This window comes from Pleurodeles waltl, chromosome 7 (assembly GCF_031143425.1).
Source record: "Pleurodeles waltl isolate 20211129_DDA chromosome 7, aPleWal1.hap1.20221129, whole genome shotgun sequence".
NCBI classification, from domain to species: Eukaryota; Metazoa; Chordata; class Amphibia; order Caudata; family Salamandridae; genus Pleurodeles; species Pleurodeles waltl.
This window is the reverse complement of record NC_090446.1, coordinates 68,865,656-68,890,545: the sequence shown is the minus strand read 5'-3', so window position 1 is coordinate 68,890,545 and position 24,890 is coordinate 68,865,656. Positions and strand designations below refer to the sequence as shown.

Here is a 24,890-nt window from a genome sequence, read left to right as displayed (position 1 = left end):
GATGAGCTTCCCTTGGGTGTTGAGGTGTGTGCAGGCTGGTCTGATGGTGTGGCTGGGATAGGAAGAGGTACAGGTGATAGGGTCTGGGTGGAGGAAGTTGGAGGGGGGAGGCTAGAGACAGGGACAATGGCTGCCGTCAGTGCTGAGGCCAGAGCGTTGAACGATCGCTGATGGGCAGCCTGACCAGAATGAATGCCCTCCAGGTACGCATTACTCTGGTGCACCTCCCTTTCTACACCCTGGATGGCATTCAAAAGGGTAGACTGCCCAACAATGATCGTCCTCAGGAGGTCAATGACCTCCTCACTGAGGGCAGCAGGGGTGACAGGGGCAGGGCCTGAGGTGCCTGGGGCGAAGGAGATGCCCACCTTCCTGGGTGAGCGGGCACGGGGCAAACGCTGAGGGGCTGATGGGAGGGCGGTGCTGGTGCGCTGGGTGGCGGCTGTTGCTGTTGTTGCGGGGGGCACGGATGTTGCCGCCACCACAAGGGAGCTCCCTTCAGAGGACGAGTCGCTGTCACTGACATCAGCACGAGTCCCCGCTGAGGAGCTCCCCTCGCCCTCCGTCCCACTGGTGTATTCGGACTCCGTTGCATGGCCCTCCAGGGCCATGTGGGATGCAGCTCCCTTGTGCTCCGATGCCACTTCTCCTCCGCCTGATGATGCTAATGCACACATGAACAGGAAGACCACAAAAAAGGGGGGTGGGAAAAATAAAGACATGTTGAGTGCATGCATTGGCGACACCGTTGGCGGAGAGGACAGACACAGAAGCCCCCTGCACTACGCCGCGCACCTGGGTTCCACTACGCAATCCGTGGTACATGTCCTACAAGCCAATGGACGACAACTGCACACATAGATGACACAGGGCCATGGATACCTGTACTTGGCACCCTACAGAGGTGGGGGGCGGGGGCACAGGGCCATGCCTTATGGAGGGGCCTAGCCTACAGAAATCGCCCTGGCCTAGGGATACCCACAGACCTCCTCCCCCACCCAGACACCTCCACTGCGCGCAAAGTCAGCAGAATGTGTTTGTACTCACCCCCTTGTGTCTGCTGTGATGTCCTCACTCGCCCATCCAAATCGGGGTATGCCACCGCCAAGATCCGGGACATCAGGGGGGTCAAAGTCCAACTGGCACCCCTCCTACGTTGGGAGGCCATCCCCAGCTGAGCCTCCGCCGTCTTCCTGCTCCAGCGTCGGATGTCCTCCCACCTCTTCCGGCAGTGGGTGCCCCGTCTGTTGTGGACCCCCAGGGTCTGGACGTCCTTGGCGATGGCACGCCAAATATCGACTTTCTGGTGGGCGCTGACCTATGTGACATGTACAGGGAGAGAAAAATTGTCATCACCTTCTGCATGCTCGATGTGAGTGGCCCCCCATCCCCACCCTTGCCATGTGACACATGCTCTCATCTGTCGTTTGATGAATGCCTCAATCGGTCCCCTCTCCCCCATCTTTCATCCACCCCACTCAACACAGGCATTGGCCACAAAGCATGCTCCCAGTGTACTTACCTGTTGGTCTGGAGGACCGTAGAGTAGCGCATACTGGGAGAGGACCCCATCCACAAGTTTCTCCAACTCCTCCGATGTGAAGGCAGGGGCCCTTTCCCCAGTTGCATGAGCCATTGTCTCTTCCAGACCGAGGTCACAGCAGCACTTGCAGTGTAGGTCCTCTCCTGTGGAAGATCAGGTATCGAGTGATTAAGCAGATAGAAAATGGCGGTCACGCCCGCGGCGGTGCGTGCCGCGGCGGTGCGTGCCGTGACCGCCGGCGCACATCGTCATTGGCTCCTGAAACCCATAGGGATCAATGTTAACCAATGCGGCTTTGCGCCGCGGTCTTCGACCGCATACCGCCACGGTGTGCCACGCCAGCGCATTGACCTCACATCCCATTGTCGCACTTCACAGGTCAGGCAGCTGCCATTTCAAGGGTCCACATGGCTTAATTTCTACTGCGTCACACATACCTAGGCCTTGCATCGACACTCATACAAGCCATACAATGCATTGGGAATCGTGTTATGTGCAAGCTGTGGGAAGGTACCTGTGAGTTGATTGACTCTGTGCTCACTGTTGTCCTTCATAGGCACCGTCCGCTGGGACATGCGAGGAGATGGAGGAATCTTCCCGTGTACAGACCGCTGGTGGACCTGTCGACAATGGAAGAAAGACATGTCATACTGACATACAGGCTTGACCAAGCCACTATACAGGAACTGTGTGCCCAGCTGGAGGCAGACCTGATGTCACCCATCCGCCAACCCACAGGGATCCCCCCTCTAGTGCAGGTTCTGTCAGTACTCCATTTCTTGGCAAGTGGGTCATTTCAAACAACAGTGGCCATTTCATCAGGGATGTCTCAGCCTATGTTTTCCAAGGTGTTGTCCAGAGTGTTGTCTGCCCTGCTGAAATACATGCAGAGCTACATCGTTTTCCCTGAAGTGGGGGATTTGGCTACAGTGAAGGGTGATTTCTATGCCCTTGGACATATTCCCAACACCATTGGTGCCATTGATGGGACACATGTGGCTTTGGTCCCCCCCAGCAGGAGTGAACAGGTGTACAGGAACAGAAAAAGTTATCATTCCATGAATGTCCAGATGGTCTGCTTGGCTGACCAGTACATCTCCCATGTAAATGCCAAATTCCCTGGGTCAGTGCGTGACGCGTACATCATGCGAAATAGCAGAATCCCTTACGTGATGGGTCAACTCCAGAGGCACCGTGTGTGGCTAATTGGTGACTCTGGTTACCCCAACGTGTCGTGGCCACTGACCCCAGTGAGGAATCCCAGGACAAGGGCAGAGGAACGGTACAATGAGGCCCATGGGCGTACTAGGAGGGTGATCGAGCGGACCTTCGGCCTCCTGAAGGCCAGGATTAGGTGCCTCCATATGACAGGTGGATCCAGAATGTACTCACCTAAGAAGGTGTGCCAGATCATCGTGGCCTGCTGTATGCTTCACAACCTGGCTTTGCGACGCCAGGTGCCTTTCCTGCAGGAGGATGGTCCAGATGGTGGTATTGTAGCAGCCGTGGAGCCTGCGGAGAGTGAAGAGGAGGAAGACGAAGAGGACGACATAGACAACAGGAACACAGTAATACAGCAGTATTTTCAATGACACACAGGTAAGAATCAACACCGGCATTTTACATTTACTTAAAGACTACTGTCTCTCTACTGTCTGACCTTTTCCCCCAGTGTATGGTAACTGAGTTGTGACTTTCCCTTCCAATTTCAGAGATGTGGGCCCCACTGCGTGACATCTGCTTTGTTTCCCCATGGACTACAGCTGTGTGACAGTGGTATGTTGTCATCACAATGTAACTGAACATTTTGGCACGGTTATGTCTAATACATTTGTTCAAAATTACAGCCAGACTCCAGATTGTTTTGTGCAATAAGTGTGTTTATTAAAGTGCTCAAATTTGGTAACTGGTTGCAATTCGGTGAGGGGTGATGGTGGAGGAATGTCCATGGCAGAGTCCAGATTATCAGTCTCACAGGTGCATTGTCCATATGCCTGTGGAAAGTGGAGCAGGGGCAGTTTAAGGTTGGACAGGGTGACAATGTGGGATAGTGGGATGATAATCAGGGAGGTATCCTTTCCTGGCGGGGGTCTTGGCATCTTACTCTGTCTTCTTCCTGGATCTCAGGGCCCACTTGCGGGGTGGTTCTCCTTTTGCAGGGGGTGGGGTTCTGCTGGCCTGTTGGTCTTGTGTCGGGGCCTCCTGTCCACTAGCGCCGGCGGAGGTGGTAGGCTGTTCTTTGTCCATGCTAGTGACAGGGGCCCTTTGTGGTGCCACATGGTCCCGCAATGTGGTGACTATCTGATTGAGAGCCACTACGATGGTGCCCATTGCGGAACTGATGTTTCTTAGTTCCTCCCTGAACCCCGTAAACTGTTCCTCCTGCAGAAGCTGGATCTCCTGGAACCTGGCCAGGACCGTCGCCATCGTCTCCTGGGAGCGGTGCTATGCTCCCATGATGGAGGATAGGGCCTCGTGGACAGTGGGTTCCCTGGGCCTGTCCCCCCCCTGTCGCACAGCCGCCCTCCCAGTTCCCCTGTTTCCCTGGGCCTCTGTCCCCTGGACCGTATGCCCACTACCACTGCCCCCAGGTCCCTGTTGTTGTTGGGGTGGTGGGTTAACCTGGGTGCCCTGTAGTGGTGGACACAACGCTAATGGACGTGTCCTGGGGACAGAGGTATGGGCCCGCTGGGTGGGTGCTGTGCTGGTGTTCCCAGAGGGGGGTAGGTCTGATGTGGCCTGTGGCTGTCTGAGGGGAACCGACTGTCCCGAGGTCCCCGATGGGCCGGGCTGGTCATCTAGGTCCAGGGAGACAGAGCTGCTGTCATCCCTGTGGGCCTCTTCTGGGGGTGGAATGGACATTTCTGGACCCTCCTGGGCGGTGTCGTGGCGTTCGGGTCCTGCAGGGGTATAAGAGTATGGTTAGTGCTTCTGTGTGTGCCATAGCGTGCAATGGGTGGGTGCCTGTGTACCCCAGTGCTGGCATTCCCTTGTGGGGGCTGTTGTGACGGTGGCTTAGGGGGGGGATGGGTATGTGCAGTGGGCATGCTTAGGTGATGGGTGTCCATGGTTTGTGGTCGCATGCAGGGCTTGGTGTTGGGATGGGTGGGTTGTGATGGTGAGACATTAGCAAGGAGGATGTGTAATGGGGGTGGGGGAGAGGGTGCGGGTATGAGTTGGCATGCTGGTGGGTGGGGGGGGATGAAGTAGTTGAGATTTGACTTACCAGAGTCCATTCCTCCGCCTACTCCTGCGAGGCCCTCAGGATGCAGGATCGCCAAGACCTGCTCCTCCCATGTTGTAAATTCTGGGGGTTGAGGTGGGGGTCCGTCGCCAATCCGCTGCACCGCGATGTTGTGCCTGGATACCATGGAACGCACCTTCCCCCGTAGGTCGTTCCACCGCTTCCTGATGTCGTCCCGATTTCTTGGATGCTGTCCCACAGCGTTGACCCTGTCCACTATTCTGCTCCATAGCTCCATCTTCCTGGCAATGGTGGTGTGCTGCACCTGTGTCCCGAAGAGCTGTGGCTCTACCCAAACTATTTCCTCCACCATGACCCTGAGTTCAGCGTCTGAAAACCTGGGGTGTCTTTGCGGTGCCATGGGGTGGTGTGGATGAGGTGTGGGGTGGTGTTTGTGGTGATGAGTGTGGTGAGTGTGGTGGTGTGTGGTGTTTTGTGCGTGGATGTTGTGTGGGTGATGGTGTTATGTGCCTGTGAATGCTGTTGTACTAGCTGGTGCTGTCTCTCTCTGCCCTTCTTTCTGAATTTGTGGTCGTAGGGGTTTGTGGGTGATGTGGGTGTGTGTTTTATATTGTATTGAGTGTGTGGGAGTGGTGGGTGTATGTGTATCAGGTGTGTGTATTTCAAATTGTCCAATGTGGCTGTGTTTTGTAAGAGTGTGTGTATATTGAGCGCGGCGGTGTGTACTGCCAATGGAATACCGCGATTGAAAGACCGCCGCGTGGATTCGTGGGTCGTAATGGCATGGGCGTATTTCTGTTGGCGTGACGGTGGAGGTTTGGTGATCGCCAGTTTATCGCTGGTCGTTGGTGTGGCAGACTTTTGTGGATGTCGGTATTTTGGCGGTTTGCCTGTTGCGGGTCAGAATGACCGTGGCAGTTTACCGCGGCGGTGTTATGGCGGTCTTCTGACCGGAGGTAAGCGCCTTTAACCGCCAGGGTTGGAATGACCGCCCTAGTGTTTGTCACGCAAAAGGTATAAGAGGGGATGGCGTGGTGGAACACATCACATGTTCAATTCAATTCATTGTATTTGTATAGCGCATGGCTGCCCAACTGGCCTCCAAGTGCTATATACAACACAACCCCTCCACTAATCCAAGATGAACATTTCCTGAACCACATTTAGAAAAGGTGGATTTGCTGCATTTTCCTAAAACGGACTTCCGATGGCTGACTTCTACGGGAGGCCGGATGAGCATTCCAGAGCCTGGAGGTGAGCAATTAAAAATAGTGGCCTCCACTCTTTGCTCTTTTGATGTTTGGCACCACCGGAAGTCCCTGGTTACTAAAGCGAAGGGCCCTTTTTGGGGATTAATGGGCAAGCAGGGATCAAATGATAGGTGGACCTTTCCCATAAATGGACCTGTGTGTGATGCAAAGAGCCTTGAAATGAATTCTTTTTTTGAACTGGAAGCCAAAAATATATACTCAAGGAAGTAAGTTTGCACCACCTACTCAGCAGTGGCAATCACAACAGATGCTCACATATGGGTTGGGGAGCTCACAGGGGCTCGCTCAAAGTGAGAGGAGTCTGGAAGGAACAAGAGGCAGTACAACACATCAATACCCTGGATCTTAAAACTGTGTTCTTAGCCTTTAAAGCCTCTCAGTAGTTGCTCTTAGACAAATCTATATTGACCCTAACAGACAACACAACCACAGTGTTTTACATGAAAAAGCAAGGAAGAACACAATCCCTGGCATTGTCAAGACTATCCCAAGAACTATAGAAATGAGCCATACAGTGGAGTATGTGAAAAACAACAGTCCATCTCCCAGGGCAGGAAAATACAGAAACATACAGGTTATTCAGACATGCATCATGCTCACACAGATGGGAACTAAATCAGAAAGTCCTCAAAATGATCTTTTGGAAGAGAGGAACTCCAATAATAGATCTATTTGTAACACCAATAAATGCAAAATGCCAAAGCTTTGCATCCAGACAGCCATATCACCAACCCCTGGGGAATGCACTGTTGATAGACTGGTCAGGGACATTTGATTACGATTTTCCCCCGATACCATTGTTACAGAGTAAATTCAAGAGAAGCAAGATGACACTCATTCTAATTGCCCCACAGTGAGTGACGCAAACATGGTTCTCAGAACTAATAGCAATAGCACAAAGAAATATTCAAGGATTACCAAGACAACAATATCTACAGTCAGTGAAAGAGGGAAGGGTACGACTCCCTCAGAACCAGAGTCTTTGAGCTGGTAGCCTGGCTTCTGAGGACTTAGAATATGTTCATCTAAAGCTACTGGAAAGCACAATGGCTGTCCTAAAGGAAACAAGAGAGCCAACCACAAGAAAATGCTACATGGCAAAGTGGAAAAGATACTCTCTACGTTGTCTTAAAATGGACTATTTAGAATTAGGAAGAATACAAAGGATTCAACAGTATTAAAATATCTAACATACTCCGTTGACTTCAAGTTAACATATGCTTCACTAAAGGTACACTTAGCAGCAATAGTGGCATACACAATTATATTCTAACAGGCAATAAACCTCAGTAAAACAGACAACATCTCCATAAAAGGTTGTGAAGCCCTCCTTACCAGATGCCACCCTACACCAACTTCCTCCTGTAACTTTCTCCTCCTTTACAGACCTCCACCTAACAACTCCACTTTCCCAGATGCTTTTCTTGACACAGTCTCAAACCTTATTACACTATACTCCAATCTATGCATTCTTGGGGATCTAAACATTTGGTTTGACAAACCCAATATGCCCCATCCAAAAGCTATCACCACTGGCCTACTCGCATTGAACCTACATCAGATTATACACAATCCCACACACATCGCTGGTCACATCCTAGATGTCATTTTTGCTAAGCCTGAACTCTTTACTATTCATAGCATCACACCAACCACCTGGTCAGACCACCATATGATAACTTTCCAGCAAACAACTCCACAAATCAACACACCCCACAACCAATTACATACAAACACCTATCGACCATGGAGCAAACTCAATTTGGATCACTTAGAAACACAACTAACAGCAAACACAGATCTAGATTCCATTAATTCTGTACCAAAACTTTATGAGTGGCTACAGGAAGCTTTTGATGTCCTAATACCACTCAGAAAAACTAAACACGACAAAAGAAAACCAACACCTTGGAGAAACACCGAACTTAAAAAGATAAAGCAACAAATCAGAAAGTTGCAGCGGACCTGGCTCAAAACAAACAACAGTCAAGACAAACTGCAGCTACACAAACTTAACAGGATATACAAATCATCAATCAAAAAAGCTTAAAAAAGATACTACTCAGACAGAATTCTAAATGCTCAATCTACAACCAAGGAATTTTATAAAATTCTCAATGAATTTCGAAAACCTACATGCATGGAAGGAAGTCCTCCCACCACTCAAGATTTCACAAACAAATTGGCAACTCACTACACAACCAAGGCAGACACATTGGACTCCTATTTTAAACAGAAGAAAACCATCAGCACCAACCCCTTTACTAAAATACCCTTTAAGACTAAACCATCCCAACCTCTACAGTCCTTCAAACAAATATCCCAGGATGAATTTATGGATTTGGTCAAAGCAAGCAGACCTTCTGGTTGCCCTTCTGACCCTTGCCCACCACAAATCTTCAAGAACATCCTGCTATCTACTTCTGCTGCCACACCTGTAAGAAGAATCATCAACAACTCTTTAACTTCAGGAACTTTTCCTGCAGACCTGAAAAAAGGCATACATACGACCATTATTAAAGAAAACAAACCTAGACCCGCAAGACCCCAACAACTACAGACCAATCACAAATGGACCTTTCGTGGGCAAATTGATAGAAAGAGCAGCATTCGCCCAGATGTCACAATTCATTGAAGACAATTCTATACTTTCAGACTTCCAAACTGGATTCCGCCCAGGAAGAAGCACTGAATCAGCACTCATGGCAATCTGGGACGATCTTAAAAACACAGTCGACCGAAATGGAGTTGCTGCACTACTTCTCTTGGACCTCTCAGCTGCCTTTGATACGGTTGACCATGACACCCTAACTCAAAGACTCCACGAAGCCGGAATACAAGGTATTGCTCTCGACTGGATACCTTCCTATCTCCAAAAAAGAGCGAATATCATCCACTCGCCCCCCTTCTCGTCCGAACCCTACCTCATAGTTATTGCATGATAATCAGTGCTGCTGTCTGAAGCAACAAGCTGTAAAATTGGTGTAGCCTTAAGGATATGTCTGGTGGCTGACCTGTTCTGTCACAGTAACCTGAGTTTAACTTCTAGTGTCTGAGCTTGGAGGATCTGTCTATCCTGAGGGAGAGCCCTGCAATCTGCAGAGTGTATGAGATTTTGTAACCATTCTGCCTCCTTCTAGTACATTCTCCGTCATAATACATGCCGTCTTTCATAAAGAGTTTGAAGATAGAATTGAATAAAAATGCTATGGAGATCTTGAAATGATTTGTGGTATGTAAGACTGCATACCAAAATTATATAAGCTACTTGGAAAACGTTTGACTTTATAGCCGATTTCTAGGAAACTTACATTGAGGAATCATTTTACCAAGATTCGTTGGAAAGGTGAGCCCTTCAATACCTCCTGGGTGGATCTGACATTTCTGGCATTGCATACTAGCATTGTCATATTTCACGAGTTTCTTTCCAAAAAACTGCCTATTAAATCTATGATATTAGCCAAGTTGCATACCAATGGGCCTGTGGATTGCACTAGTTGGCCTCATTATTTTAAACATTATCTCGAGGGCTGGACCCGCTTTTTCTGTCTACTTCATAGAATTCACCCCCTACTCATCACTTCATTGCCGCAGTCAATGTGTATGTTCTGTACCAGCTCCATAGTGTAATTCCAAGGGCAAAATTTAGAAGGCCCTAGCACCTCTTAGCGCCACACTAGTATCATTTTTTTACGCTAATGTGGTGTTAAGGAGGCCATTCTCCTTTGCCATATTTACAAAGTGGCGCAATGCATGCATTGCACCATTTTGTAACCCCTTGCTTCACATTATGCTTGCGCCAGGCATAATGTATGCAATGGGGCCGTTTCCCCGCAGGGAGGCCTGTAAAAATGGCGCACTGAAATCTACAACCTTTCACTGCACCACTTTTAGCGTCATTCTTAAAGTCTGCATAAGGCAGGCGTTAAAATGACACCCCTTTACTTTCAAAGGGCCTCCATTTACTGTGCAGGGTTAGCGCCACAATTTATGCCGCTAATCCTGCAAAGTACCACAATACCATCATAAATTAGGATGCTATTGTCCTAACCTGTGCCATGGTGTGCCGTATTGTAAATACGGCTCACACATGGTGTCGTTAGACGGCACAGGGAGGCGCAAGAAAAGTGGTGCATCAAAGCTGATGCAACTCTATCTTGTACATGTGGCCCCTAGTATGAAACAAAAGTCCTGCTATCACCTGATTGTTGCATCATAGGTTTGTATTCTTTATTGATGACAGTTTCGTGGGTTGTGTAGTTTTGGTCTACAAAGACTGGAGCAATATCTAATTTTCAGACTATTCACCTATTAAATCTTGTAGGATGGTGGCTATCTATGTAGTGTACCAATGTAGGGGTATACTATGCAGATAGTACAGGCGACCCTCTTTGGTTGATAGAGGCTTAACTTAAATACCCTAAATGCTCTCTTTTGTGGTAATATGGGTGAGCTGTTTAGGCTTATCAGAGGGTAGTGCTAACCATTTGTGGAACATACAGAATCAATAAATGAGACACACTCAAGAAGAAACTCAAGACCAATTTTAGAAAAATACAACACTTAATATTATGGTTCAACACCAGAAATCCTTCAAGTAAAGTAAATACTGCTGTGGAGTTTTTATTCAAAGTGGGATAAGTAAAATACATCAATGCACTTTTACCCGGTAATGACTTTCAGTGGGTAAAGTACATGTATATGGGTATTTACAGAAGTATCTTGGGAGTCCCCTTTAGGTCATAGGATGCTAGGGGGCAAGGGCACGAGAAATACCAGCAGTTCAGTTTTACCTGCCCTGGGGAGTCTGGGCGCAGAGGTGTTTGATGGGTCGGGTGCCTCTCACACTGCACGATTGGCAAAAGTATGGGGCTTCTGGAAACAGGCTGAAGAGGAGGACAAGTCCGGGAGCTTCCAACCTGGGGCTCAGTTCCTGAGGGTCCTGGAAGCAAGTGGGCACAGTCGATACTGCTGGACCCGGGCCAAGGCGCTTGGGTGCAGAGGGTTTTGGTTGGCTGGTCCCCTGCATCAAGAGCGCTCACAGTGCTTGGTTAGGCCTGCAGAGGGGGAGGAAAAGCAGACAGTCTGGCCCCTCTTGTGGGCAGCTTCATAAATTCTTTCATCCCCTGGGTGCAGATTCTTGTTTTGTGGCTGTGGTATCTGGCTCAGGCACAAACAAGCCTTGGTTTTTCCAACTGCTCTGGTACCCTGGGCATTGGTGGAGGGCATCTCCTGGTGGAATTGGTGTCTCCAAACTTTGTGGGGAGATGGGTCTGTCCTCCGGGACGACGATGACCTCCTTCTGGGTTACTGGTGTATCAATGGGCACGCTGGTCAGCAGATTGGTGGACTGGATATCGCGGTTGGTGCCTGCAGATTTCAGGGATGTCTCCTCGACTCCAAGGAGATGCTGGCTGCTTTTCGAAGTACTGTCAACCCTTTGAGGCTTTTGGGAGATTCACAGCGATAGGATGAGTCGGGTCCGGGTGATTGTCGGGACAGCGGCTGGCAGGCAGGGTTTGGTGCCAAAGGAACTGACGTCACTGCGCGAGGGTGGCTTCTATGTACTATTCCCGACGTCATCACGCCGACCACGATGCCTACGGTGCCTGTGGAGTCGACGACGCCACCTGCCGATGCGCAAGGGTTTTGCTCGAAGAAAAATCTACATATCCAGTCTGACACCTTGGGGAAAATTCTAAGGTAAGGAATCTGCAACTAGAATATGCCTCTACCAGATATTTTGTTACCGAACGTAAGTAACTTGTACTTTAGGAGCATTTAGGTGAGTGTAAGCCAATGGGCTTCTCACCCCTGGGGTGATCACACACCGTATATGACCGCTTCCTGTGTAGAGTGGGCATAACCCTGTCCCAGAATTCCTAATTCCACCAAAAAGAGGATGGCGGACACCTTCCTTTATGGGGCAGATCATGCAACCGACCGTAAGGGTATGACTAGCCTGGTAGTGCAACACGCCTACTTGCATTGTTAATTTCCTGCCTGTCCTGGTGCCAAACAAGCTTCTGGGCAGGGAGCGACATTTCCCAGGTCTGGGGCAAGCCAAAGTTGCATGTCAAAGGGTAGCAGAGGCTTTGAAGCTTCCAGCTCAGATATTCTGATTTGCTGGCCATCCTGCTGGAGGAGGTGATAACACCTTCCTCCAGAGCAGACATTGTTTCTGACCTCTGAGAATGCAGGCTCTCGCCTCCAAGGTGTCGTGGCTGGCTGGTCGATAACAGTCAGCCAGCACACTAGAGGGCTAGTAGTTTTTCAGGGGCCACCTCTAAGATACCCTTTGGGTGCATGCCATAATGAATCCAAGACTTCCATCAGTGTAGATTTGTTAAGACAAGGTATTTGATACCAAACAACATAGGTTTCAGAGAAGCCATTATGTAGATGGGTAACTCGTAATGACCAGTGCCCAGTACATACCATAAGATGGCTTCCCTGTTCACTTGCAATATCTAGTAATAGAACTAGACATCACAGGGGCATATCTGCTCATGCAGATATGTCCTTACATTGAGTATATTGCACTCTGCCATTTGTGCTTTAAGGCCTATTGAAGAGTCATGTACATATATTATATGTAGTGACTTTGGCATTGCACACAACAAGTTTGCCATGTCGTGTTTTCACTCATGGCTTGTACTATGACACACAGTCTGCTTGGCACTCTGCATGGAATTTGTAGGGAGGTCTCTCAGGGTGGCATAATACATGCTGCATCCCTTAGGGACTCTCTTTAGTACCCATGCCCTAGTGCCAGGGGTACCATTTGCAGGAAGCTGACCCCAACTGGTTTACAGAGGCACAATTGACAACACTAAATGCTCTGTTTTGTGGAAGTGCAGATGAGTAGTTAAGGCTTGTCAGAGGGTAGTGCTGAGCATTTGCTGTACTTGCAGAGGCAATACCTGAGATAAACACTCAAAGAATAAATCTGAGACCAATTTAGAGAAATGGAACATATTTTTATGTAAATTTTGATACCAAGAACTTCATTAACAAGTAAGTACTTTTTTAAATATCGATTTTTCGAATTAAGTAAATGTTCGCTTAAATGTGTCTTTATGCAGCAATGCTTTCCTATAGGGAAAAAGGCATATGTTGCATACAGTTATTTACAGTTAGTTTCTGATGGTCTCCTTCAGGACTTGGGGTCGGAGGGAGCCAAGGTACAAAGTATGATGAGCAGTTACTCGTTACCTGCCTTGAGGCGGCTGGGTGCAGAGGTGCATGCTATGCCGGTGGAGAGAAGGGGGACCACCTAGAAACGGGCTGCGGAGGGGGACTTGTGGACATGTCTGGGAGCTCAGAATGTGAGGCATGGGTCGTAGGGTCCTTGAGACACAAGGGCACAGTTGGTTCTCTGATACCCGGCCTGGGGTGCTCGGTGCAGCATAGATAGATAGGTTGGCTAGGCTGGGTGCGTCAAAGACCTCCAGGTTGTCGGTCTCGTTGGTTTGAGGCTGCAAAAGCAGGATGGCAGGGCTGCTCAGGAAGTGGATCTCTCTGGTGCTGACATCCCTCGATGGCTGCTCGGTGCAGTGGGAGTCCCAATTGTACTTTCACGGTCTTGACTTGGTGCAGGGCGTCCAGTACCCAGAGTACTGATGGTGTGCTACTATGGATGATCCTGGTGTCTTCACACTTGGTTAGTCGCCAGGTCTGACCTTCTGGGGCACAGGTGCCTCTTCCTGGGTGCCTGGGGCGTCAGGCTCGCCAATGAGCTGCAAGACATTGTACCCAACTCTGCTGTTTTGTTGCCTTCAAACTGCAGGGGAGTAGCTCCTCTGCATCAAGGGAGTTTGCTGGTAATTTGCAAAGCACTGGCAGTCTACTGGGATTCATGGCAAGTGCTGAGCTGCAGGACAAGTCTCTTTGTCACAATCATTGAGACTGGTGCAGGCAAGAGGGTTTGGTGCCAAAGGTCCACAGCAAGTCTTCTTTTCTCACTTTTTCACAGCTCTTCTTTTTCCTTGTCTTCTGGACTCATCAAATCTGATTTCCTGGCATAAGGGGTGCCACCTAAATACTGAATCCAGGGATGGTACAGGTAGTAGCTAATGGGATGCTTACCTTTAGAGTGTCTACACCCTTTATATGACCACTTCCTGCGGAGAGTGGGCATTTCCGTGATCCAGCGAGCCTACGTCCACTAAGAACCAATGGTGGAATTCTAAGTGTTGTGTTCACATCAGGTGGTCCACCTATGTGGTGGAACTAGACAGATGGGGAACACACCTACTGATCCGAAATTTTCCTTCTTGGCCTGGTGGCAAATGTGCCAGGAGAAGGGGGTGTGGCATCTCCACTGACTGAGGGATCTGGAGGTCGCATAACAAAGGCAGCAGCGGCCTTTGAATCCTCCTGCCTTGATATGCTGATAACAAGTTTCCCTGCTTGGAGGAGGTTGTAAAACCTCCGTCCAGAGCAGGCTTTGTGTCTGACCTCAGAGGCATGGGCTATCACCTCCAGGGGGTCAAAAACACGTCTGTGGTGGCAGGCTGGTCAAGACCAGTCAGCCAATAGACTAGTAATTGGTAGGTTTTCAGGAGGCAACCTAAGGTGCCCTTTAGAGCATGCATTAATGAATCCATCACTGGAATCAGTGTGGGCTTGTTAATACAAGATACCAAACATCTTCGGTGTCAGTGAAGTTATCATGTAGCTGGGGAACTCGTCTTAGACATCACAGGGGCATATCTGCTCATGCAGATATGTCCACACATGTAGTATAGTGTACTCTGCTTTAGGGCTTTAAGGCCTGCTGTATGGGTGACTTACCAATGCTGCATGCACTGTTTGTAGGCATGGCACACAGGAGGTGGGCCATGTTGTTTTCTCACTGGTCATGCACCATGTGACGCAGCCTGCGATGGCAGTTGGCATGTGTGTGCTGAGGGGTGCCTGAGTGTGGCACAATACATGCTGCAGCCTTTAGGGATCCTCTTTAGTACCCATGGCCAGGTACCAGCGGTACCTTTTACTAGGGACTTACAGATGTTCTAAAGGTATTTCCAATCGGGGAACAATTGCAATGCTTTAGGGAAAGAAATCTTGCACTGGGGACCTGGTTAGCAGGAGCCCAGTGCACTTTCTGTCAAAATTGCACAAATTCCCAGGCAAAAAGTGGGGGTGACCATGTCAAACAGTGGCACTTTCCTACACCATTTCTTAAGACCTACAGGGGTGCTAAAGTGCTTTTCCAATTGGGTATTTTGTTTTTAGGGGAAAGAACACTGGCACTGGAGCCTGGTTAGTAGGTTTCAGTACACTCTCACCGTCAAAAACCACCATCTATCTGTTCAAATGGGGGCAAAAAGTGGGGGGACAACCATCAAAAAGCCTGACTTTCTACAAATTTGCATACAAATGGGCTTAGTTCACAAAAAATGCATGTCTGCATGGGTGAAGACTTTTGAATTACAGAAACTTGCATACTTTTTCCAGACTACCCATGGGAACTTGCAACAGACATAGGTTTCTTGGAGTGCTCTTGGAAGAGTTTTCTAAATTCCTAATTACTTCCAAGCGGAGGTGATTGCTCTTGCGCAATCTATATGCTTACAAAACTGATTCTGCATTGGTGAAATCAAACCTTTTCTTATGAAGAAACTCTTTGCCTTACATCCTTATCAATTTTGGGTGTGTTCTTTTCCACTACACGTAATGCAATGGAAATTAATTTACTCTTCCCCTAGATAGGAGTACATTTCTGACTGTTTTCTGGGCAGTGATGGGTCACAGAGAAGTTTATGACTACCCAAAAACTCTTACATTTGTGGGTGCTCCCACATTTTTCAAGACACCCTCCTTGTTGAAGTATCATCCATCGTGCGTAGTAGGTGAATTACCTGTGCATATGTTTTTGCATGACTCATTACGTGTTAAATGGCATCATTGATGGCATCACTCAGATTTAGAGACCAGTATTGCTCAAGTTACTAATGAGTACCGCTGTCCCCAAGGTAATATGTGAAGTCATAATCAGTGCTTGATGGGGGTGCACTTATAGCTAATTAACTAAACTAACTGGCACATGTCAGTGTTTTTTTGTATTTTTTTAATGGTAGTTCTTGACTCACTAAAACATCTAACTTTAAAGTTCCAGGTAAGGGAGCATGGAGGTGGGAGGGAAGCAACTGATATCAGATGAGGGGTGCACCAGATGGGGCATAATAATTAAAAACACAATATTAAAAAGCAAAAAACGAGGAAGCAATGGAGACTACCGGCAAAGGAGGGAGCAATACAATGGGATTCAGAGAGCAGGTCAAAGAAAAAGCAGGACATAAAGGGGAGAGCAAAACAGAAGAGGGTGCAATATGAAGCACTCTGGGACAGATTGTGGGATTTGGCAAGGAGGAAGCAGCACGTGATGGAGAGATCCCAAAAAGACATGCACTCTCATAGAGCGCTGAAAGAAAATGAAAAAACAGTTCCCTAAATATGAGCAGTGAAAGGAAAGTCAGACAGTCAGAAAGATTGTAAAGAGGTTGTGCTTTGGGGGACTGCACATTGCATTATGCTTTTGAGTCAGGCAATTTGCACCTGTTGTTCGGACCCATAGATGCAAATAGCTTTGGGAATTGAGCCCACTAAATCCTTTGGAGCATCATGTAAACGTTAGTTATCATGAAAATCGTGCTTGAAGTCTGTTTTGGTAATAAATGTTGAATGCCCCTGCTTCACAGCATTTTGCCTTTTTAATTTGTTTTCATATTCCCTCAAATAACTTTGAGGCCCTTCCTTTCCAGTGATTAGGGATATGATGCTTCTTTCAGGCAACAGAAGAAATGTTCGTGTGGAACTGAATATGAGAAATATCGCCTCTCACTTCATTTCTTTTTCTGCAGGGTACCAGCGGCAGCTGAACTACAAGCATGATGATGGGTCTTACAGCGCCTTTGGCAAAAGCGATCAGGAAGGGAACACCTGGTAAGTGTGTCTGTGCCCCTGTATCGCTGCCTCTAAAAGTGAGCCAGGAAAGTTTATGGAGTGTGCCCCATTTCAGCTGTGTGTGCAATTTTGTTAAAATATGGTCAGGATATGTTGTGCCAAGTGTGTTTCAATCACATTTTGTATTGGATGGATGGATAGAAGAATGGATGGATGGGTACTGAATAAATCAATGGGACTGAAGATGAATGCATTGATAAAACAATGAGATGAATGAGAATATGAATCTGGATTAATGGAAGAATGAATTAAATTAGGAGAATGGATGACTGAATAGGTGAGTGATTGTTTTAGGATAGCTGAATACATGTATGGTTGAATGAGCACATGGACCTGGAAACAAAAGTGGAAGAATATGTGTGTAGTGACATAAATAAAAGAAAATAATGTGGCTAGGTCTGTTAGTATGAAATAGATGGTTGGATGATCAGACATTAAAGTGCGGACAATGAATGCATGAAAGAGTGAAAATGGATGAATGTGTAAATAACATGGATGGATGAAAGAATAAGAGTGCAAGGAATCACACATTAAAGGATGGGTGAATGAATGGAAACTTTAAAAACCCTGCTAACAGAAACTAGAAAGTAGAGAAGATCAAACAGGTGGCATTCAGTCGGTTGGTTCTATAACATTAAGAAGAGAAGAACAAATCAGTAATTTGCAAGTTCAGCGTATTTTGCATATGGACACAGAAGCTAAAATGGGGGCACATACCTCTGAAACAGCTTCTAGGATTGGGAGGTGGACAGGGGAAGAAGGAAAGGTAAGAGGCGTGAACCTAAATGTGATATTACGATTAGTGACTTGAGGAAGGATTATTACACCTAAGTCATGTAATATTTACATTTGTTCCTTCTCTTTTTGTCATTGATCAAATTTAGACAGAAAAGTAAATTTTCAATAGGCTCTTAAAAGATGGACCTGACAATGAGGTAGCTGGGAGACAGGGAAGAGAGACACATTTTTGGCACAATTACAGAAACCACCTCCTTCATCGGGTAATTGAAACTTGCCCAGTTTTCTTACATGTCTGTCCCTGATCCATGGGAAAATGTAGGGTGTAATAATTACATTTTAAAAACCTTATACGTATTTGAATTACTCGGGTACCTGATTATTGTGTCCTTACTTCCTCCTTCCCATTACGATGCCCTCTGCTGCCATCTCCCCCTCACCTTGTGACATGGCCTTTCCTCAAAGATGCCAATATCGTGCTTATAAGACAGCAATGAGTAGGGTATCCCAGAACACTAACCCCTTTTTCCCCTTTTTTACGCATAACCAGGGGTTACTACTGCTATCTCTGCCTTTCACATGGCGCTCCTAACACTTCCATTGCTAACCTAGTTATGAGAAAGTATAAAAGCAGCATGAACATAACTTAGAGAGCTGTAAAATTATTGTTTACTTCTGTAGTTCGCTCCTTGCAGGTCCACCAGCACTCCAAAAGCAAACGGGAGGCTGTTGAGAGGTTAACAGTAGGACAAGGTGTCAATACAGTTTTTTCTGGGGCGGACAAAGACTATGGCCCTCTGTGGCAGTCCCACCACCAACAGGTTGGTGGTGCAAACCGCTACATTATGAGTATGGCGGGTTGGCCACTGCCAACCTGCCACATCTCCACTCATACCGCCTGATGGTCCAAAGAAGACCGCCGGCGGTAACAGGAGCAGGCTTTCCGCGGCGGTAGCACCGCCATGAAAACCATAGTGGAAAGGCTACAGGTGACAGGGAATTTCTTCCCTATCACCGGTAGATGGCTCCCCACCCCTTCCAGCAAGCACTAGACCCCACCTCCCCCCTTCAGCCACAACACCCCCACCCCTCCTACAGCCACAGTGCCCCCACCCCATATACATGCACACAGACACCCACACGCAACACGCATACATCCATTCACCTACACTTACATACAAGCATTCACAACAACCTTCATACACGCATTCAAGCACCCAACCATACATGCATTCCCAGCAACCTTCATACACGCATTCAAGCATGCATCCATACATGCATTCACGACAACCTTCATACACGCATCCAAACATGCATAGTCACACGCATTCACAACCTTCATACACACATCCAAACACGCATACTCACACGCATGCACACTTACATGCAGAGACACACTCACTTCAACATTCATACATGCATACAAACACGTATTCACACATTCATGCACACATGCAGACACCACACACTCACACATACACAAACAACACCACCTCCCCTCCCACCATCCCCTCCCCTGTCAGATGATCAACTTACCGGGTCTGGGGAGGAGGTAGTCTGGCAGAGAACGGGAAGGGGCGCTTCCACTGCCGGCAGCGCCCCGCCATCAGGACACCGGTAGGTCATATTATTGCTCATAATACGGCGGGTGGTGTCCTACTGCTGGGGTGGGGCCGGTGGTGGAAATGCCAGAGCTCCTCCACCGGCCAGCATGATTACTGCTGGATTTCCACCCAAAGTGTGTCGGAAATCCGGCAGTACCCGTGATATGGAAGACCGCCAAAGTCGTAATGAGGACCTATGTAACTTCATTTCTGTTACGCCTGGAATGTTGCTTAGTTTACATTTGTGACCATACCTGTTGAGTAGGTTGGTCTAATTAGTGTTTGCCCCTTCAGAATGCTAGGAATACTGGACTCTACTTCGCTTACCATGACAGCAACCAGTACTTGGATACGAGATAGCGAGGCTTGTGGGATGGGCGACCAGCTTAGATGCACTGTCCATCATCCCTGTGTATTTGAATAAACAACAATGAGCTCTTTTACAGTACAGTGCACCCTGTGATCTGAATGTCATCTCAATCACTCTAGTACCACTCCCTAAAACCTTGGGTGTGAGTTTAGTGCTCGTCGAAGGTATCAACCTGACAAAATATGTCCCCTAGTACACTGCAAGCTTCCCCAGGTAGTTGGTTTGTGTACACCAATCCGTCTGAACATGGGAGCAAGGTAACTCCTTATGTCATGATATCTCTGCTAAAATCAATATTAAGGAACCACTGTGGTATAACATGTCATTTTAGTTCAGTTCTTTGCCTCCTTCTTTTTTCTCGGATCATCACCTGGTATCTCATTTCCTGTAGTCACAATTCCCTTGCCTCCACATCCACTTATAGCCCATCTCTGTCATCCTTTTTTCTCTTCTCTTCACCTCTGTTTCTCTCTCACTTGCCTGTCTATTTGCAACCCTGTCCCCAACATCTACAAGCCTCCCTTTCCCACCTGGTATCACTCTGTGCCTTTTGTTTCATTTACTCATATTCTTCCAATCTCTGGAGTTTCTTCCTGTTTCTTGTCATTTCTCACACTTTTCATTCCAACTTTCCATTCCTTCTCCTTTCTGTCCCTCCAACTCTCTACAGCTACTATGCTCCATCATTCTCACCCTCACATTTTCTGTCTCCTCAGGCTCACTTCTTTTGTAATGAAGTCCTTTGGTAAGGGCCGGGACGACATATATGTTGACAAGGTGTACATCGACCAAGCCCTCAAGTATCTCAGGGAACACCAGGTGGAAAGCGGCTGCTTCAACAGTTCCGGAAAACTCTTTCACAACGCACTGAAGGTATGGGAGGCTTCACAAAGCGATGTCTTAATCCCTTGCAGGAACATTGCCTTTCCTTGGGCCTTGACATTGTAGCACGCCAAGTGGAAGTGAATAACTCTAACTTCGCTGTCAAGTACGAGACAAGACATCCCCTCATGTACAGTCTGAGGGTTTTGCAAGTCATTGAGGAGTGTGGCTTAAGTCCACGTTCTTTTACAAAGCTAAGGAGATCTTGGGTGATTTGCATTATTGTTATTGATGAAAGATATTTATTAAACACAGCTGTCACCAGCATAGTATCTTACATGAAGGAAGTGGGCTGTAGAATCACAATGCAGGTCAGTTAAAGAGAGGAGCAGGCAAGTAGAGTTTTCAGAGATTTAAGGAAACCGATCCATTAGACAGATAGTGATGGGTAGAAAAAGAAGAGCGTTCCAGTGTTGGGCTGTTATAAAAGTGAACAATGACCCCTCAATTTGAGAATAACATACTATAGATAAGGTAAAAAAAAAGAGCAAGGCAGAAAGGAGAGAGCGAGAAGGAGAATCTTGCCTAAATTTGAACTGAATCTACCTGCGTCCTTGTTTGTGAAATGCATGGTGGCAAAACAAGGAGAATTAAGTGTATGTATGTGTGTTTTTGTATTTCTAAAGCATGAACCTCACTGGTTAGTAATGGTGCACTCTACAGGGTGCAATGTCAAGGAGGAAAAGTGGAAGCAGTGACAAGTGAACCTATCTGAAGTTGTTTTCTTGAGGTATTGAGATTTTAGTTTCTTCTTGAATTGTAGTAGAGTTAGTACAGTTCTAATGTTGGAGGGGATGTTGTTTGAGATTCTGGGGACATAGGCTCAGAAGTTGTGTTTTCTTGTTTTTCATTATATTTTAGCATTTCTGGTGATGTTGGAGCTTCTGTTTAGTGTCAATCTACAGATAATATTAGTTCATGCACTAGGTAAATGTGGCCTTGGCATAGAATGACTTGTAGTGATGCCAGGTTTGCAGAGGTACACTGTAGATTATTTAGAATGAAACTGAGGTGTTCATATTGCTCCAGCACTTAATTGTGCCATCTTGCTGCTTGAAACATGCCTTTCAGAGGAGAGAAGGTGGTCTTTGAGATGCTGATGAGCAGGGTGTGGCATCCAGCAAGGTAGGAGTGGACTACAGATTACGTGGTTGTTTTGAGTTCTTTTCATGGAAGAAAGGATACTATTTGTTCAGGAAAGTGAGTTAGACTAGAGTGGTTTGGTCTTCTTGACAATGTGTTCTTTGAATAAGAGGTTGAAGTCATGGGTGAATCAGAGAGAAATGACAACAATGGTCCTAGGATAAGGAAGCCAGTGAAGAGAGGGCATTGGTGATGAGACGGGCCGACTTTTAGGAAGATTAAGAATGACATGGCTTGCAGTGTGTTGAATGAGAAGAAGGAGATGGAAGTTCTAAGAAGCTGAAATTGCAGTAATAGAAGCAAGAAGTATTGTGGCCTGGACCAGTGTTTGAGGGAGGGAGGGAGAAAAGATACACTTTTTTTTTCCTGTAGACATAATTGGCAGAAGCATGTGGAGGAAAATGTTATAATTTGGGAGTAGAGAGGAACTGATCAATAACAAAGCTCAACAGATGAAATTTGGACTCTACAGTTGGAAAGGGAAGGCAGTTCACAAGGCCACCAACCAATGGAAGTATGGGGAAGATGCTGTCCAAAGATTAGTGATTGGATTCTGTCGGTGTTAGTATCTAGTGATTTGTTGTTCATTCAAGAAACCACCGCAATGAAACAGTTCTGAAGATGGAAAAAAATATATTTTTTTATGTAGAACAGAGTTTGAGTATTGCCTGCTTAGGTCATGAAGGAAAGACAAAAAGTGAAAATAAAGAGAGCCCAGGAAGCAATACAGAAGTTGAAGATGGTAGGGCTGAGGAAAGAAGCTTGAGGCTCCCCATTGGGCACATCTAGGAAAGCTGAATGAAAAGGAGGTAAGTGAAAGGCTCATGGACAGTCAGAGAAATTATGAGTGATTCAAGAGAGAACACTGCCTCCTTTTCTAATCTGATGAAGATATCATAGCATGGTGATGTGTGTAAACAGGTTGAATACTACAGGAAGGTAGAATAAGACAAAGGGCAAAGAGCCACTTGTGTCCACCAGGAAGCCAAGGTTATCCAAGGTGGATGTAAAAGCAGGCCCAGTTCTATGGAGAGGGTAGAAGACTGACTGGAAGGAGCCAAGGATGTGATTGGACTCAAGAAAGAAAACGTTGAGTGTTGATTGATTTTCTTTTTTTTACCATATTAGCTGGAAGACAGACGAGGGATGAGACAAAAACTTCTGATGATAGAAGGGTCAGTGGCGGATTTCTTTAGAATTGGGATTATCAAGGCTTATTACCAGCTCTTTGGGACTGAGTACTCAGGGATAGAAAAACACAGAGGCCAGCCAAAACATGGCCAAGGACAGGGGCATGCTGAATGTAGAATGTGAGCGAGGCAAGAATTTTAGGGGAACCCACACTTTATAGAGAAGAGAATAAGAATCCCTGTCCCCGCAGGGAGGACAGCAAATTGGGAAAGGGTAGGTTTATTGGTGTCAGTCCTAGAAGTAGTAAAGTCGAAGGCTAAGAAGAACGGTCTACAGGGCAAGATTTACAGATTTTTACTAAAAAATTAAGCAACTTGGTGATATATTCTTGCTTATACTGCATGGTCACAGCTTCACCCTTTTGCAACTTTCTTTTAAATCCTAGGTCTCTTTCTTATAAATGAGAGATTTGCAGATGCATAAATAAATATGTTGGCTGAAACGTGCAGTAAACATGCTCATATGCAGTTGTAATTTGCTGCAAAATACATGCTCATATGCAGGTATAATTGGTTTCAAAATATATTTTAAATAGTTTAATATGTCACAATCAAAAGCGGCTGTGGTTCGGAATGTGTGGTAACAGGCAAGTAGAATTCTGCTATAACAGGAATGCTGGCAACACAGAGCAATAAAAGTGTGCTTTGCAGCTATTGATTAAATCTTCAGGCAGCTTCATTAAAAAGTTATTTGCTCTCACTATTGAAACAAAAGCAGCAATCCTGCTCAGTGACCAGCCTTTCATAATGTTTGGCACCGGCAAAGAGGGTGACATCGCAACTCAACTGTACATAGTTACAGGAGAATTGCATTGACATTCTAGTCTGTAAGTAGAGGGTAATGAGTGCAATGTGATATACATCACTACATCGTTATTCCAGGCTTCCAAGAATTTGTCTAAAGCTCAGCCACAGAACACACTTTTGAAAAGGCTCTTTTTAGGGCTGCATTTTTTTTACCTTTGTGCTTCTGTGGACCCCCATTAAATTCCATTACATTGGTACCAGAAGACTGGGATGCCTGCCAAAGCAAATTCAACAATCGGAACCTCAAAACAATATACAAAAATACAGAGACAAGTCAAGATCCAACAAATACACAACTTACGAATGTTGTATTTATCAAAATTCTCATTTTAATGAAAAGGTTAGAGCTTTTAAATTTTTCATCGTTTTTCTAAATGATAAAGTAATATGTTGGACTATATGTTAGCGACGACATTCCCACCCCGAGCATACTACAACATTGTAAAATGTGTTCCCGCCGGGCTGACCGGTGGGAACCGTGTTAGGATATTGGCTTCGGCTCCCTTACACTCCAGCACTCTTGGAAGGCGCACTGTCTGCATTCCGATGGTGCTGGACAGTGCGGTCACTGCCCTGCTCATGCCATGGGCATGAGTGCAGGGGGACCCCCTTAAAAAGGCTGGTGGAAAGAGGGGTTGTAATCAGCCAGGCGGCACTGAGTTTAGTGCTGCCATAACTGGTTGCAAGTCCGACCGCTATCATGCCATCAGGAACAATTTTCCCGGCGGGGATGGTGGTCCTTTGGCGGTTAGACTGCCAAAGGTGAAATTTGGCAGTCGGATGGCCAATCCCACAGCGGTCCGACCGTCGATGCGAGTTTGGCGGTCTCATGACTGCCAAACTTATAATGAGGCTCCTAGTGGTCCAACAGAAGGCACCAATTGGCCATGCTGGATTCAGTTTGCTGTACTTGCTTTGCACTGCTCCCACAAGTAAAGCTAAGGAAACCACCTTGATTTTTATATTTCTATTCCCTTCAATTTCACAGAGTCTTTTAAAATTTCAAAATTTTGATTTGGCATTCATGATTGCTTTACAAATCCAATTACTTAATATTCTAAACAGTCACGGCCCCCGTGAGTAGCTGTTGTGACTCCCTAAGGGGTGCCTGGTTTTCAGGTTAAGAACCACCATTTTTGAGCGTTTTAGGGTGTTGCAAACATATT

The 24,890-nt window shown here is 46.7% G+C and overlaps 1 protein-coding gene across 1 annotated transcript in view; it reads left to right on the top strand.

Annotated features, from left to right (window-relative positions):
- The window catches only part of LOC138303652 (alpha-2-macroglobulin-like protein 1), a 296,020-nt gene that overhangs the window by 190,722 nt on the left and 80,408 nt on the right, over nt 1–24,890 (top strand). Inside the window, exons 25-26 of the mRNA XM_069242955.1 lie at nt 16,888–16,969; nt 20,419–20,575. Coding sequence (XP_069099056.1) covers nt 16,888–16,969; nt 20,419–20,575 — 239 coding nt within the window. The remainder of the gene's footprint in view (nt 1–16,887; nt 16,970–20,418; nt 20,576–24,890) is intronic.